At 40.8% G+C, this 15,168-nt stretch overlaps 1 protein-coding gene across 1 annotated transcript in view; it reads right to left on the bottom strand.

Moving 5' to 3' along the window:
- EXOC2 (exocyst complex component 2) overlaps window positions 1–15,168 on the bottom strand; it is a 125,537-nt gene that overhangs the window by 66,753 nt on the left and 43,616 nt on the right. The window contains exon 11 of the mRNA XM_007448305.1: window positions 3,561–3,686. Within this exon, the coding sequence (XP_007448367.1) occupies window positions 3,561–3,686 (126 nt within the window). The remainder of the gene's footprint in view (window positions 1–3,560; window positions 3,687–15,168) is intronic.

Below are 15,168 nucleotides of genomic sequence, written 5' to 3'. Positions count from 1 at the left end.
CCCAAAGGAAAGAGGGAACACTGCCTTCTCACCACTTAAAAAGAAATCTTTTTCAAAACCACAAAATAAACAAATAGGAAGTAAATTCAGCTTCTCTCTTGTTGAATCCACTAGTTAGTAAGTATTCTGGGCTTCCCTGGTGGTGCAGTGGTTAAGAATCTGCCTGCCAGTGCAGGGGACACAGGTTTGAGCCCTGGTCTGGGAAGATCCCACATGCCGTGGAGCAACTAAGCCCGTGTACCACAGCTACTGACCCTGCGCTCTAGAGCCTGTGAGCCACAACTGCTGAGCCCGCTCGCCACAGCTACTGAAGCCCATGAGCCTAGAACCCGTGCTCCGCAACAAGAGAAGGCACCGCAATGAGAAGCCCGTGCACCGCAACAAAGAGTAGCCCCCGCTCGCCACAACTAGAGAAAGCCGGTGTGCAGCAATGAAGACCCAAGGCAGACAAAAACAAATAAATGTATATAAAAAAAGAAAAAAAATTAACAAGTATTCCATGTGAAATGATTTTATGATGGGAAAAGTATCTGGACAAGTATAAATAAAAACAAACCAATTCCAAAAGGCTTCCAAAAAGATTCTGGATTCCATTGGCTGAATCTTTCTATAGCAGATTAAACTGATAAAATGATTTTGTCTGAATTCCCCTTGGGAATGGAGCATCCCCGCCAGAGGTGCACACTGGCTGCAGGGCCGTGTTACCGAGGGGCTGGCACTCAGGCACCAGGGCTCTCGGAAAACACACGGGCTCCTGCAGCCTCCTGCCCGGTGACAGGGAACAATTCTGAGGGTCACGTGTTTTTGATCTTTTTATCACCAGCAGATTCTTTACACCCACGTATGTATGTGTGTACTGAGAGCCCTTTCCCCTTGTTCCTTCTAAGCCTACTACATCCAAATTCTGATCATTATAACTAAAAAATGATTTTGGATTTTCTTTTCTTATTGATAAATTCCCACATGCTCTATCACCGAAAGAATAACTTTAAGAGTCATCTCCTAAGACTGATGAAAAGAACGAAGGGAATATGGCAGGAGTACCTAATGTGTCTCAACAGAAGTCATAACGCAGAGGCTTTTTTTGATCAAGAATAAGCTTCCTCAACTTTATTCACAGCTATTGTTTACTGCAAGCAAATCCCTCATAATGTTCCAATTTCAAGTAATAACTCTGGAGAAATTAAAGCTGACTTACTTGGCTTTCACTTCTAGCCATGCTGGAGTAACAAGGGCTGGATTTAACCTCTGGTCCTGAACAACTAGAAAACTGTGGGGCAGGGGTGGGGGTGGGGGAGGGGGAATATCTAAACAAGCATTTCATAGGCAGCACAAGACTGTGATCCTTAAGGGAAGGGGAAGGGAACAGGTGGGGAGCCCACAACTGCTCTGGATTTCTGCCTGCCATTTCTAGACAAGAGAGGTCAAGGGAGGAGGAACTGAAGCAAAGCTCAGTGGGCTTTCGGAGTTGGAAAGATGGAGTTCAGGGGAGCGGGGGAGACTGGATGATACATGGAGGAGTTCTGGAAAGGAGGGAGGAACTACGTGGGAAAAAAGCTCCCAGAATCCACATAAGAGTCTTCCTAAGTCACGCTCATGTCCAGCAGACTTCACAGCCAGGCAAAGAGCAGCCAGGGAGTAGTAAGGCCAAGGGTTCCCAGGAATCACACGGGGGAGGGAGCAGTCCTCCTGAGTGACCCCAGGCCATTCAGGAGTGGCCTCAAGTCTCCCTAGAAGGCAGCCTACTGCTCCAGCAACTAACCACAGGCCGTGGATGAATCAAACTTATTTGCAAGTAACCGGTAAAACAAAGTCTCACACTCTTTAAAGGAAGAGAACAAAACCCAGACACTCAACACTGAACATTCCCAGCGTCTGAGAAACAATGAAACACGATTAACCAGGCTAAAAGGGGAAGGAGAATCAGAACCAGAAACCAGGGAGAAAACTAGTCAAGAGTAACAGAGCCACAAATGACAGAGAGAGAATTAACCTATAAGGACAATGTTCAAGTAAAGGAAAACGTGAAATAATGAGGAAAGAAAGGGAAGATACTTAAAAGAACCAAATGGAACTTCTAGAGATGAAAAAGTACATGAAACTTTTGGCTTAAACGCTGAAGATAAAAGATAGAGAAGTTGAAGGCATGACAATTGACTCTACAGTGGAGCACAGAGTGGAGAAACTGGGGTGGGGAACAGATCCTCAGTGATCTACGGGATAATCCATTGGCTTAACATACATGCAGTTGGGATTCCAGAAAAGGAAGCAGAGCAGAAAGGTATTTGACAAAATGATAGCCAAGAATTTTGCAAATTTGATGGAAATTTCCAGAATTTGATAAAATTGATGCAAGAAGCTTGACAAACCCCAGGCAGGATAAATTTGAACTGTTCAAGCTGATGTAATTCATTACAGTCAGCCTCAAGTATAATTTCTAACTGTTTTAAGCCTGTTAGCATGTCAACGGATGGCAGTGAATCACATAAGGGCAAGGAAGGGGTGTGGAAAGGGTTTTCACAGATCACGTGTCATCCTACTCACTAAAGAAAGGAAGTATTTTTTTGAAACTCAGGTGGGCTGCACTTCAGGGTCAGGCCCTGGCTACATCTGCTTAGAGGGCTACACGGTACCAAAATGTACAGAACCAAACAGTTCTGCTCTTTCCGGTGTTTATTCTAGAGTTTGGTGGGCTGGGTGGAGAATGGAACAGGACAAGAAGAAGCCACACTGACAGTTATGGAATCCCTTCATTTAGTGCAAAGGTATCATTTGATTTTAGTGCTTATGATGGACATTCATTCATATTATTAATAGAACTTTAGAAAAAAAATCTCTACTCCAGTACTTAGAATAATAATATGAAATACTCTGAAATAATCTTTAGAGGTATTTGAACTTAATAAGAAGTAAGGTATTTCTATTACCTTATTTGCATTTCTTATATCTATTATTGAGGTTGTAAGTAACCAGTGACTAATAGCATCTAATTGGTATACAAATGCATTATAACAACATGTTTTGTATCTCATATAGGTAAACAAACAAAAGATAAATGTCAACCTCAGGAAGAAATGTAACACAGTTACAATCTGAGATGCCTTATCATAGAAAAAATGATTAGCAACTAATTTATGAGTAATAAACAAACAACTCTTTTCAAACCAAATTTTAAAATTCCTTAAAAAGGTGTCTACTATTTTTCTGTACTGACTACAGAGATTCACTTTTGTTGCAACCTTCATCCTAAAGACGTTCTCAGATAATTTTTTCTGTGGCATATTTTTAAAAATTCAACCACAGAAATGTGTTGAATAACACTGACCTGTGCCCAATGAAATGACTTATTAAAAAATCAAATGGCATTTCTTTAATGTACAATGTAAAATTCATTTTAATTATCTAAATTTAATTACTGGGTAGTTGCTTAAGTAGAAGGGATGATGGCTGGTAATACTCAGCAGCAGTAACACAGGTAATTATGGAATTTTCCAAGAGAAAAACGCTGGCTATTACACGAGTACAAATTTAAAAGGTACAAGTGGGAGGGAGACACTCACCGTCATCTCGACCAGGCTGAAAGCTGCTACCCCTCTTCAGAGACGCCGTCTGGCCTAGATGACCTGGCACGGAGGCACGCACGTCGCCGTCCAGGTCCAGCGTGGCGCTGTGAAGGCCCGGTGGCCCTGGAAGAGAGGCAGCGTTTCCATGGACTCACAGAGCTTACTAAGTGATTTAATGGACCCCTTCTCTGAGAGATTTCTTGCTCAACCGTTCCATTCTTTTTTTTAAAGAAGACATCTACTAAAGTAAAACCAGAAATATTTTCTCTAAATAGCTTTTAAAAGTCACTCCCACCATACAGATTTGGAGGATTAAATCTATTACTCTGGCTTAATACAGACATGTAACTTACGTATAATTTCAGAATGAATGTTCAGCAAAATGGAGGGGAGGGGGTTCCATAAACATAAAAATCAGGATGAAAAATTCTTTTTTGAAAAGCAACTTGGCACTTGGAGAGGAAGGTACAGGGTTTAGTGGAGCAGACTTAACACCATAAATCTTTGACTTCCCCCTTAAAATTTAAATCTCCAAATACCACAACTTCTTTCTCTGCGATGTGGGATGTGATTTCTTATTTCTATTCCCACTGCCAGCCACCTAGTTGGGACCCTTTTCACCCCACACTGTTAATATTCTAGAAGCCTAACACTTCACTAGAGAATGTCAAGACATTCTCTTTATTGTCCTGGATTAATACCACCAAAATACTGCTATCTTGATTCTCTTCTCAGAAGTCTTCCAGAAAACCCTCAGAATTCCAACCCAAATTATCTGAGAACGAGGAAACACTTTTTCTAAGATGGTTCTCCAGAGTCACCAGGAATGGAATCCCGTGTTGCTAATCCCATTAGCTGAGCATTCAAAGACCTCCAAAACAAGCTGAATTCAATAAACATTTACAGGGTGCTTACGGTGCAGAGGACACTATGAAAATGCATCTTTCATTTTCCTGCCTCACTTCCTACCCTTTTCATCATCCTCCCCAACCTGTTAATAAACACAAGTCGCCTCCTGCTGTTCCAGGTCAAAGTGCTATCTACTTTCCCTGCCCTCCGAATGAACACCTTTTCACTGACTCAACATTCTGCCTCCTGCTGTTCATTAACAGTTCCAATCAGAACCTCTCGGGGATAAGGATCAATATTAAGTCTCTGTCCACAGCTGGATCTTCTGCATATAATTCCTTCAATATACACTGAGTGACTGATACTAAATTATTCAATAAGAATGCTCTTCCTTTGTTTTATAACTTAGCAGAATACGAAAAGCTTATAGATTTGTTTCCAAGGGCAAAAGATGAAACCCATTTATAAAATAATGATTTTATGCCAATGATAGTGTCAGTTATTCAGTAGCATCAAACAAGTCTTTACTGAGCCCTCCCATGTGCCAGGAATTGCAGGCCCCTGGGATATGGTGGTGGGTTAACAGGTAAAGGCCTGTCCTCAAGGTGTTTACATCCTGGCAGTGGAGGCAGAAAATCAAGACATAAGTGAATACGATATAAGCAAAGAGTCTGCTTTCACGGCTCCTCCCATCACGAGCCACTCAACATGATACGGTATGAGCTATCTCCCCGCCTCCGCACAGATTCTACCAGGCAGGTTTTACAGAAATAGAAACCAAGTTGTTTGAACGGATATTTGCAGTGGAACGGCATTTTATTAAACACCTGCGATGTTTCACCTACTGCGCTAAGTGCTTTATTTACGTGCACTTCTGCTTCGGAACACATTAAATCTAGGATAAGAAGACTTGTAGAATTCAATACTTTAAAATAGCAAGAAAAATGACAGAGTAAGAAAACACAAAGATGAAGAAATAATATTTTTTATAATTGATTTTTTTCCCATCTCAAAGAGGGATTTGTGTGGAAGCTTTGAAGATTTATGACATTTTCCTCTGAAGTTTACAGAGTCACCACTGCTATTAATTGTAGAATTCAAGAAATTAATATCAAAATATCAATTTTCTGACATACTTTAAAAGGAAATGTAGGGACTTCCCTGGTGGCGCAGTGGTTGGGAATCTGCCTGCCAATGCAGGGGACACGAGTTCCAGCCCTGGTCTGGGAGGATCCCACATGCCACGGAACAACTAAGCCTGTGGCCACAGCTACTGAGCCCGCGTGCCACAACTACTGAAACCCATGCACCTACAGCCAGCACTCCACAAGAGAAGCCCACACACCGCAATGAAGAGGCGCCCCCACTCGCCACAACTAGAGAAAGCCCGCGCGCAGCGACAAAGACCCAACGCAGCCAAAAACAAATAAATATATAAAAAAGGAAATGTAAAAAAGCCCAAACTTGGCACCACATTAAATATTTGTATAAAATGTGTAATTTATGTAAACATGTATATTGAAAGGTCCAAGAAGAGAATGCTTTAATTCAAAACGTTATAAGTTACTACCCTTGAAGGTTTCAGGACTATAAATTTTTGATTAAGAAGGAAAACCTCCTCGTTTCCTAAATACACGCTGTATACCATTCCTACAAAAAAATACAATGATCGTTAAGTAGATCCTCAGAAAAAGTTTTTCCCCGTAACTGGTGTGTTTACAGCATTAATTTAAATGCATGATATTAAGTCCTGTACAGTTTAATTTAAATAAACCTTGAATTCTGAAACTGTTAAAAGACTGACTTATTTTTCCCTTTGATGGCAGAAACTGTTAAGAACATGCGTCCCTTCTATGAGAAACCGTATCATCATTTTCTACGACATCAGGAAAAGAAAGCTTACCAAGAACTAATTTCTTATTTGGAAGTGTCTGTCGAATAGCAGCAAGGACAGCACAGCAGCAGGGAGAGGACGGCCCCCAGACCCTGGGGACAGACACGTCCGTGGACGTGCTGGGCCGAGGGTCCGGCAGGTGGTGCCCTGCACAGCCCGGGGACCAGACCTGCAGTGGGAGCGCGGGCCTGAGCCCAGAACGCACTCTCCTCTAACGGTCTGCTCCTTTCTCTGGTCAGAAAAAGTCTTGCAATGAGTAATCTTATGGGGAATTAGGAGGATTGTCCTTTGAGGAGAAAATTAATGAAAACACTTAAAATCTCAGTTGTCAGATATTATTTACTATCAAGTGTCAAAAAAAAAAACAAACTTGAGGATTCTGACACTCCTTTTAAACTTAAATTACATGACGATATTTATACCCCACAAAATTATTACAAATATGAAGTGCTTCTGATGATAAACAAATATTATTATAAAAGAAAGAAAAAGATGAAAAAAGTTTCTGTAACACAAAATCAGCAAAAGGTTTTAAAATATAAGAAATCCGTTTATTTGCTCTTGACTGTTTTACCTCAATACGATAGCAGTATCTCTTGATATGTTTAAGAGAAATGTTATATAAAATATACGGTTATAAATGAGAGTAACTAGGAAGTTTCATAATATCATGCTCTGATTTATGTGCAGACCATACACAAATGAAAATTATGTTACTTCGTATATTTTCCCTGAAAACACTAAATTATCTGCCCTGATATCCACCTAAGGATGGTGTTCAATACATATAGACACAGGACTTGGGTTTTTCATTAGAAGCTCAGTTTGCACTAAGATGTTCTGCAGGTGACAGAGCCTAAAGTTTTTGTAAAATTGTGTTTGACTTTGTCTTTTTCAAACTTAAAACTGCATTAATGAGTTATGGGAGGTCATTTGTTTTCTTGAGAGTAGATTTTCTCTAGAAGTGAACTGTTCCTACGATTTTATCCCAGACGCAAGTTTTTCTCAAATAGGAGCACAGCCCAGCTTTCCCTCATCTGTGCTCACGCTGACACGTGCTCCCTATCCCAGGGCCCCACTCTGTGGCAGAAGGAGTCACAGGCGGCATATGCTTCTTCACCTGTAAAAATCAGGGCTTGAACTACACAAGCCTTAGTGCCTTTTTTAGCTCTAAAATTCTGATTCTGAATTTGAAACTTTGAACCACCGCTTATTCCGCTCCCTGGAATAGTTTGGGACAACTGAGGGTGATGATTAGCAGTGCTGTATAAATGTATAAACAGTCTCTGCCTCTACACAGAGAGCACACGTGAGCGTTAAGTCGTAAAAGGAAATTTCATCAAGAAAATATTAAAGGCGACAAAAACAGTAGCAGGGAAAACGTCACTAGGATTTCATACTTGTTATTGTGGACCTTCCAGCTTGGCTATTTTAGAGGCAGCAAGCAGAGTAACCAATAAATACCCTCAAATGACAGTGTGCTGATAAGATCAGGATTACTTGGCTGCAATCTGTCCAAGTTATCTGAGGAATAACTATGGGGAAAGATTGCTCTCCTGACAAAACTTCACACAGCAACACTTCCATCAGTACAGTATTTCCAATCCTAAAATTCTATATGGTGTTTGTAGGGGGGAAAAAGAAAAAAAAAGGATACTAAAAAAATTCTAGAACTAAATAATCCTAGGGTATAGCTGTATCTTCTAAATTCCATGAACTAATATTTGAGTTTTTACCAATACATCAAAGAAAACATATATATCTTATCTACAGATGCTTGGAAGAAGCATCTTGGAAGAAAAACTCTTTTAAACACTTAAAATTTAAAAAAAATGACTAAGCTTCTTAATTACTGACACTTGATAGAAGAAACGTTCACATGTTGAGGTGTGGGGAAGACATTCTGGCTTATACACATGTTAACTTGAATTTTATACTAACTGGAACAGCCTGTTTGTGGCTGTTCAATCAAACATACATTGTACGTCTGCTTTAATTATTACAGAAAAGGGCACAGTGACCAGAAGTAAAGAATGTCCACGCTAAAAATAAAGATGAAATGCCTGTCTCCCTGGGCCACCAATGCTGGTCCTTTTTGAACGGTGAGATTCCCTTCCCAGGTGCCAAGGCCACACTGACTCGCTGTGTACATGCTGGTCTGTATCCCTGACATGTTTGATGTTCTTTGTTCTGACAAGATATAAAACTGTGCTGAAAACCATGCTTCTCTGGAACAGTTCCTCAGAGTTATCTGAGAGGCTGTCTTCTGGGCTACAGTCCTCAGTTTGGCTCAAATAAAACTCTTTTCTATCAAATAAAATTCTTTTCCCATTACAGATCGTTTATTTTCGTTGACACACTTGAGTCAACATTCTGCTTCTCCGGTTTAAATAAAGCTTCTAAAACATGCTACCAGCATTCTGAAAGGGAACTATTTTTCTAATTGTGAGTATGCAGGAGAAATTTAACAGATTACAAATAAATATAAAATTAGAAAAATCACCTTTGGAATACTATATAAACAAAACAGAAATTTACTTTTAATAAGAGAAAAACAGAAAATCTGTTTGCAGAAGTTGCAGAAGGAACTTTCTTCAGAACACTAACAATCCTAGCTGCTTCACCAAAAGAGTAAAAGTGGCAGTACAGAAATCAAGTTTAAAGTGTGTCACTTTTCTAAAAGAAAAACTATTTATCTTTCACAATTTGCTATCAACGAGTTGAAAGACTTGCTATTTTTTTTCCCAACTATGAGATTTTTATCAGATAAAAAGTCTTCAGCTTTATGCGAACTTAAGAGATATGGCAAGATTTTCTGCAAAGCTCAAAAACTTAAGGGTTTACCTTAAAACTCTGAGTCCGACAAAAAACTGATAATGGCTTTAGGAAGATTTGTAAGAAATGCTTGTTATACCAAGGATTCCGTATCACACATCAGCCAAATCCTTTCAACTCCAGCTATCTGGGTGTGCTCTCCCTTCTACAAATGCAGTGGCCAGTATGTGTTTACCAGACTCCCTGAGACACAAAGGGCAGGAGAGGCTTTTCTGCGGAGGGGGAGGCCTGCAGATGTGGGCCAGGTGATACATCAGCCATGTGTACTCGGACCCCGGCCTCCCGGCCAGCTTTCTCCCAGCCCACGTGGTGCAGGGAGCCCTGGTCTACAGCCAACTCTCCAGGTGGCCCACTTCCTCAGCCCGAAACACCTCCAAACACACTTTCCTGTGCACAGCAGGCCCCTGTCCTGAGCAGCAGCTGGACCACCCCCTGCCACTTGTTGACCGTGCTCGGGGCCAGGAGCCTCTGCAGACACAGGCCGGCTGGACTCCTGTCAAGCACAGCACACACAAAGGTCGGTGACTGGGATGGGGTGGGTGCAGCAAGGCAGCTACCAACCTCCAGGAATGAGACTGTGTCCACAGATAAGAATGTTCTTTTTGATCTGATGCTTCTATACATACATTTAAAGTTCCTACGGGGTACTTCCTCAATTTAAAGGGGATCGTTTAATCCAAATTAAACCAAGGAAGGTGTATTTAACAGGCCGCATAACCTCACTCCACTTCTTAGGGCTGCGGGCCAAATTCTGAACTGTATTCCAACATCGTTCAGAAAAAAGCTGAAAGGAAGAGACATATTTTAAAAGCAAGACTACAGGTGTGAACCTTGAAGAAGCACTTCTCAGCTAACATTGGCTATATAGGCAAGAACCATACATGGTAACAAGCTGGTTAGGTGAATAACCAAAACCAAATTATTTATGCTTTTATTTAAGTACGACCCTTTTCTGCAGTTATACACAGAGTTAAGTAGAGAGCACCTACTTAGACTGTATAAGCAACAGAATTATTACAAAAATGACAACAGGAGACATAAAATATCTGTACCCCTGAATATTCTAAAATTACCAGGCAATGCTAGCAATTCAAGGTGTGCGGGGCATTTACTGTCAAAGCCGTTTTCTCTGAAGGCTGGAGGTGTGTCTCCCCCCAGACAGACAGTGAGCCAAGCAGAAAAGACCCAGCGCTGGGACGTCACGCGGAGAGGTACCCCTGACGGGAGCCCTGCTGCCCTGTCTGACCTGACACAGACAGACGCTGCCACCAGGTGACCAGAACCGAGCATAAAACGAGGCAAGTCTCACTCCTCCGACCACACCCAACAGCTGGGGAAGCACTGACAGGACCTGCGAATGAACGCTGTGCTATTTGAACAGTAAATCAAATGCTCAAGTGCTAGTTTACTGACTTCTAAAAAACTCTTTAAATTACTAGTGTTAATTGCTAGTCCTCATTTTAATTTGGAGGCTAAATTTGTCTTTTCAAAGTAGACTAAAAAACAAATTTACAATCACGTAAAATCCTGCTAAGCTGTCAGGTAATTAAAACTGCTTATGTAAACTTATACTGTTTACAAACAACAGCGACAGTTTCTAACAGGATGCACTGTGAATCTAATTCATGGCACACTGAGTATCACCCAGGTTTCTTCTCTTTCTGAGAAAAAGGACAAAAGGCAAAGGAAAACCAGACCACCACTTTGCTGGAGAGAAGATTTTTGCTATTACAGTCATAAACTGGTACTTTTCTTCTATTCCTCTCTCCTGAATCTACCTTCTTCTGTATATCCTTTACGGCTTACGAATCTCAAAGTAAGTGAATAAAATCCCACTACAAGTATTTAGCAGCACTCCCTCTTCTAAAGCCAACTGAAGCAACAGTGAGCAGGTAAAGCACAATTCACATCGGGAGGACTCAGTCACAGGGACGGAAAGGTGGAAACCAAACCAGTGTCGCCTACCTGTACTTGCAGGAGCTGTGCCTTTTCGTCTTTTTAAATCAACGTCTATCATTCTGGGTTCACGTTGGTATAATAAACATTCAGAAGAGAAACTACTTTTTAAATCTCCAAAAAAGAAACTTCATAAAAGAAACTTCCTAATGTACAACCTCATGATAACAACTTTAAAATAAAAAATTAGAAATTTTATTAGAAATCTATGTATAAACGTTTACTATCTTTTTAAACATAGAAACATTTCTGTAGTTACGTAGAAGACCTGACCAATCTGCTGCCAATTTCCTAATGGAGGCTTTTGCAACCTAATCTGGCGCCCAGGAGCTACCTGATGCCAAATTGTGGAAATACTAGAATTATATTTTTTAACCCCAGTGATTATCTACATAAAGGTCACATCCTTATTTTTTAAATATCAAGAAAAAATATAGTTTAGTTATACTAAATTCATGAAACTGTACAAAAATTTAAAATGTATGTTATGCATGTATTTGATGAGCTTGAATTGAAAATACAGCCTTTTTATTTCAGCAAGTCATTAATAATCTGCTCTGTTTGAAATAATTAAAAGAGTAGATAATTAGCCTCTATTCTTAACATTTTTCCTCTATAATAGATCCGTACTGTGGTGGTTCAGAATAAACCTTTCAGGTGTGACGTATCTCTAAGTTTTCAAAGAGAACCTGAGCCACATGGAAATGTATTCCCTTCTGCTGTGTGACTGTCTGAAAGAATCTATGGCTTCCATTCTAAGCGCACCACTTGCCTCTGCTCTAATATGTCCTCTGGGAAGCCCTAGCGGTGCAGACAGCAGAAAGCAGAGATAACTGCTCTGGATGCTTCTCCCTGGAGTCACCACATGTAGTCAGCACATATTTTAAATGAGTTTAAACTCATTTTCAGAACAAAGCAAAAAGCACACCTTTGAAGGCTACCTTTAAAAAGCCTGTTTGAGAATGTCCGTAGGGGGTTAAACCAAAGGCTTTTCCTGACAGGACACCTGAAGATTTAGTCTAATTTTGGCCCGATTTCACAGACACTTTAAGAGACAAATGACACTTCTTATAAGGCGGAAAAGGTTCTGGAAGAGAAGCTGTAGAGCTGACTAGCTCGAGCTGGAGGAAAACAGACCCCCTTCCATAGGTACTTATGCTTTTTTCAAGATGAATTTTTTTTTTTAATGTTGATCTTTATTCTTGTTTTTTTCCTCATATTTGTCTCCTCTTAGAAAAACCGAAAGATCACATTTGGGCTACAGAGGCAGGCCGCGGAAGAGGAGTGAGGAATTCCCGGATACCTGGCAGGGTGTGTTGAGGCGTAAGGGTCATCTCCTGTCTGTGTCCTGGTGTGCACCATCTAGGGCACCATCTACCAGGTTCGTATGCGTTATTATTATAAAAATTGGAATCCAGAGAAGGCTCTAATGCAGTGTTTATAAAAGTATCAACCCTATGACCTACCTCTGCTGACCAATGAATGCTTCATATACAGAAGAATGTAACCTGGACAAATGTGGCTTTTTTATGTAGGACCGCTATCTCTGAAAATCTATCACCATCTTGGCTCATGAACTTTTCTCGAAGACCACAAGACTAAATACAATTAACATTTTAACCCAAAGCACCATGTAAAGACTTAAAAAAAAAAAAACTTGTATGTTAATTAGGTTTCTTAAACTCATGCATAAAAACCAGCTTTACTTACAAAGACACAAAGTAGTCTTTTCCTGTCTAAAATATTTACAGTCTATCTTTTAAAAATTGTATTTCACCTCACAAGACTGGGTTATCAATCAGTTACAAGCATTTCTCTGGTGTTAAAAGTCCAAGTACAGGCGTTACAAATAGAAGATCTTACAAGTCATTCTTTAGATTTAGAATGCAAGAAGCTTTCATTTTGAAAATAGGTTCCGGAGAAGACCTGAATGAAAGCAATTGCAGCTTCACAAAAAGGCACTGCCATCATCGTGCCATCCGTTCACCATGTTCAGAAACACACTTGATGAAATATTATCTTCAACCACAGAACACAGAGAGGTCTGTGGAACCACCGTGCAGGACATGGAGAAGCTGGGCTGCCTGTCACCTGGCTTCTCTGAGGCAGCTTCCTCACGTGCAAAACAGATCCAAGTCATGTACCAAACCAGACAACTTCCCAGGTTTCTTCCAGACCCAAAATGTTGTGATTACGAGAGGATGGCCAACAGAAAGTCCAAATGATATTTAGGAGACTTGCCCTCATACTGACTGCATTTCTATTATACCTAACTAGGACGCTCATAAATATCAATTAGGAGTCTATCGGGAACAATCGGGTGTAGATTACATGAAAGAAAAATTGTACTTATTCCCAGCAAACGTATAATTAAGGCCAATATCTTACATAAACACACCCACAGGGCTTCCCTGGTGGCGCAGTGCTTGAGAGTCCGCCTGCCGATGCAGGAGACGCGGGTTCGTGCCCCGTTTCGGGAAGATCCCACATGCCGCGGAGCGGCTGGGCCCGTGAGCCATGGCCGCTGAGCCTGCGCGTCCGGAGCCTGTGCTCCGCAAATGGGAGAGGCCACAACAGTGAGAGGCCCGCATAACGCAAGAAAAAAAAAAAAAAACACACCCACACACGCACATGCCTGTGCTATATAACTACATTACCTGTACTCGGGTAGGCAGGTGCAGAGTAAAGAGCTGACGTGTCCAGTGACATATGCACACTCTGATGACAACAACCAGGAAGGCATCTAGGTGCCAAGTGGCCAAAGTGGACGCTATGTCACCACGGCTAATTCTTCTAGGAAACACAAGTTCTGTCTCCATCTGTGTCACTTCTCGTATCATCTGCCTTTGCACTGGCTATCGATTAAAAAGCCACATTAAGTACATAGTATCCATGTACTTAAAAAGATACTGGAGGTATTAAACTGCTTTTGAATTTGACAATTAACTGAATATTTGATATTAAGAAACCACATTTCAGGTAATGATAATAGTATTTTAGTTACAGTTTTCACAAAGCATCTTTACCTTTGAAAATTACATACTGAAATAATTATGGATGAAATGATGTGACCTGCTTCCAAAATAATTCAGGGTGAGGGAGGCGGTGTAGATAAAACGAGACTGGCTGTGAGGGGATAACTGTTGAAACTGGGCAGGTACACGGGAGGTTGTGGTATCACCTTTGGTGCTCTTAAGTATGTTTGGAATTCTCCAAAATAAAATAGTAAGAACTCCTTCTGATGGTGAGCTCAAAAGAACACACCAACCTTCCAACTGAGAGACAGTTATCTGTTAGGACTCTATACTGTTCATATTAGTCGTGTCTGCTGACAACAGGTGGGCACGGCTCAGGATGTTCCTCTGAATGTCAAGGACGATTAAATTCTAACCTATAAACATCTGACTAATGAATTTAGGAAATTTACATTGTATTGTCAGGAAATCTGTGGAGTAAGTTCAAAGAGTCGTAAACTGTTATGTTTCACTTCCTAATGTTAAAGACCAACTTATGGAAATGACTTTAGGTAAAGCTCATCAATAACCAAAGGATCCACGTAATGCACATTCCTCCAAGTACTTCACACGCCAGCGGCAACTTCCACAACAGGCTTGGCCAGAGGGAACAAAAAGGCAGGTCGCCAGTTACACAGAAGCTAGTGTCTTTTTTTTTTTTCTTCCAGAAATGCTGATTTTCAGCAGTTCTGGATAAATACATATAGCAATACATAACACCAAGATAGCAGGGCAGGAATCCATTAGGTAAGGGTGTGTCTCTGTTTATCTTCAAGAAAGATTCAGACCTTCAGTGATGGAATATCGGTTACTAGACCCTTTGGGTATGGGTGCGACAATAAGGTCTATGAATTTTCCTGGCACTTCTCCAATTTCAAATGGTCTATATGCTGTCTTCATAAATGACACATGCTTTCCAGAAATTCAAATATTTTCATAACTAAATCATACAGTTGGATTGTTTCTTATAAGCCTGAGTAGGGGAACGTTTGTCAGCCCGTGGTCCTGCTTGCATCACTGTATTTACCAGCCTCTTCACTGGAGAGGGGAGGGGGGA

The sequence above is a fragment of the Lipotes vexillifer genome, unplaced genomic scaffold, assembly GCF_000442215.2.
Source record: "Lipotes vexillifer unplaced genomic scaffold, Lipotes_vexillifer_v1.1 scaffold1196, whole genome shotgun sequence".
Classification (NCBI taxonomy): domain Eukaryota; kingdom Metazoa; phylum Chordata; class Mammalia; order Artiodactyla; family Lipotidae; genus Lipotes; species Lipotes vexillifer.
This window is presented reverse-complemented; position numbering and strand designations above follow the sequence as displayed.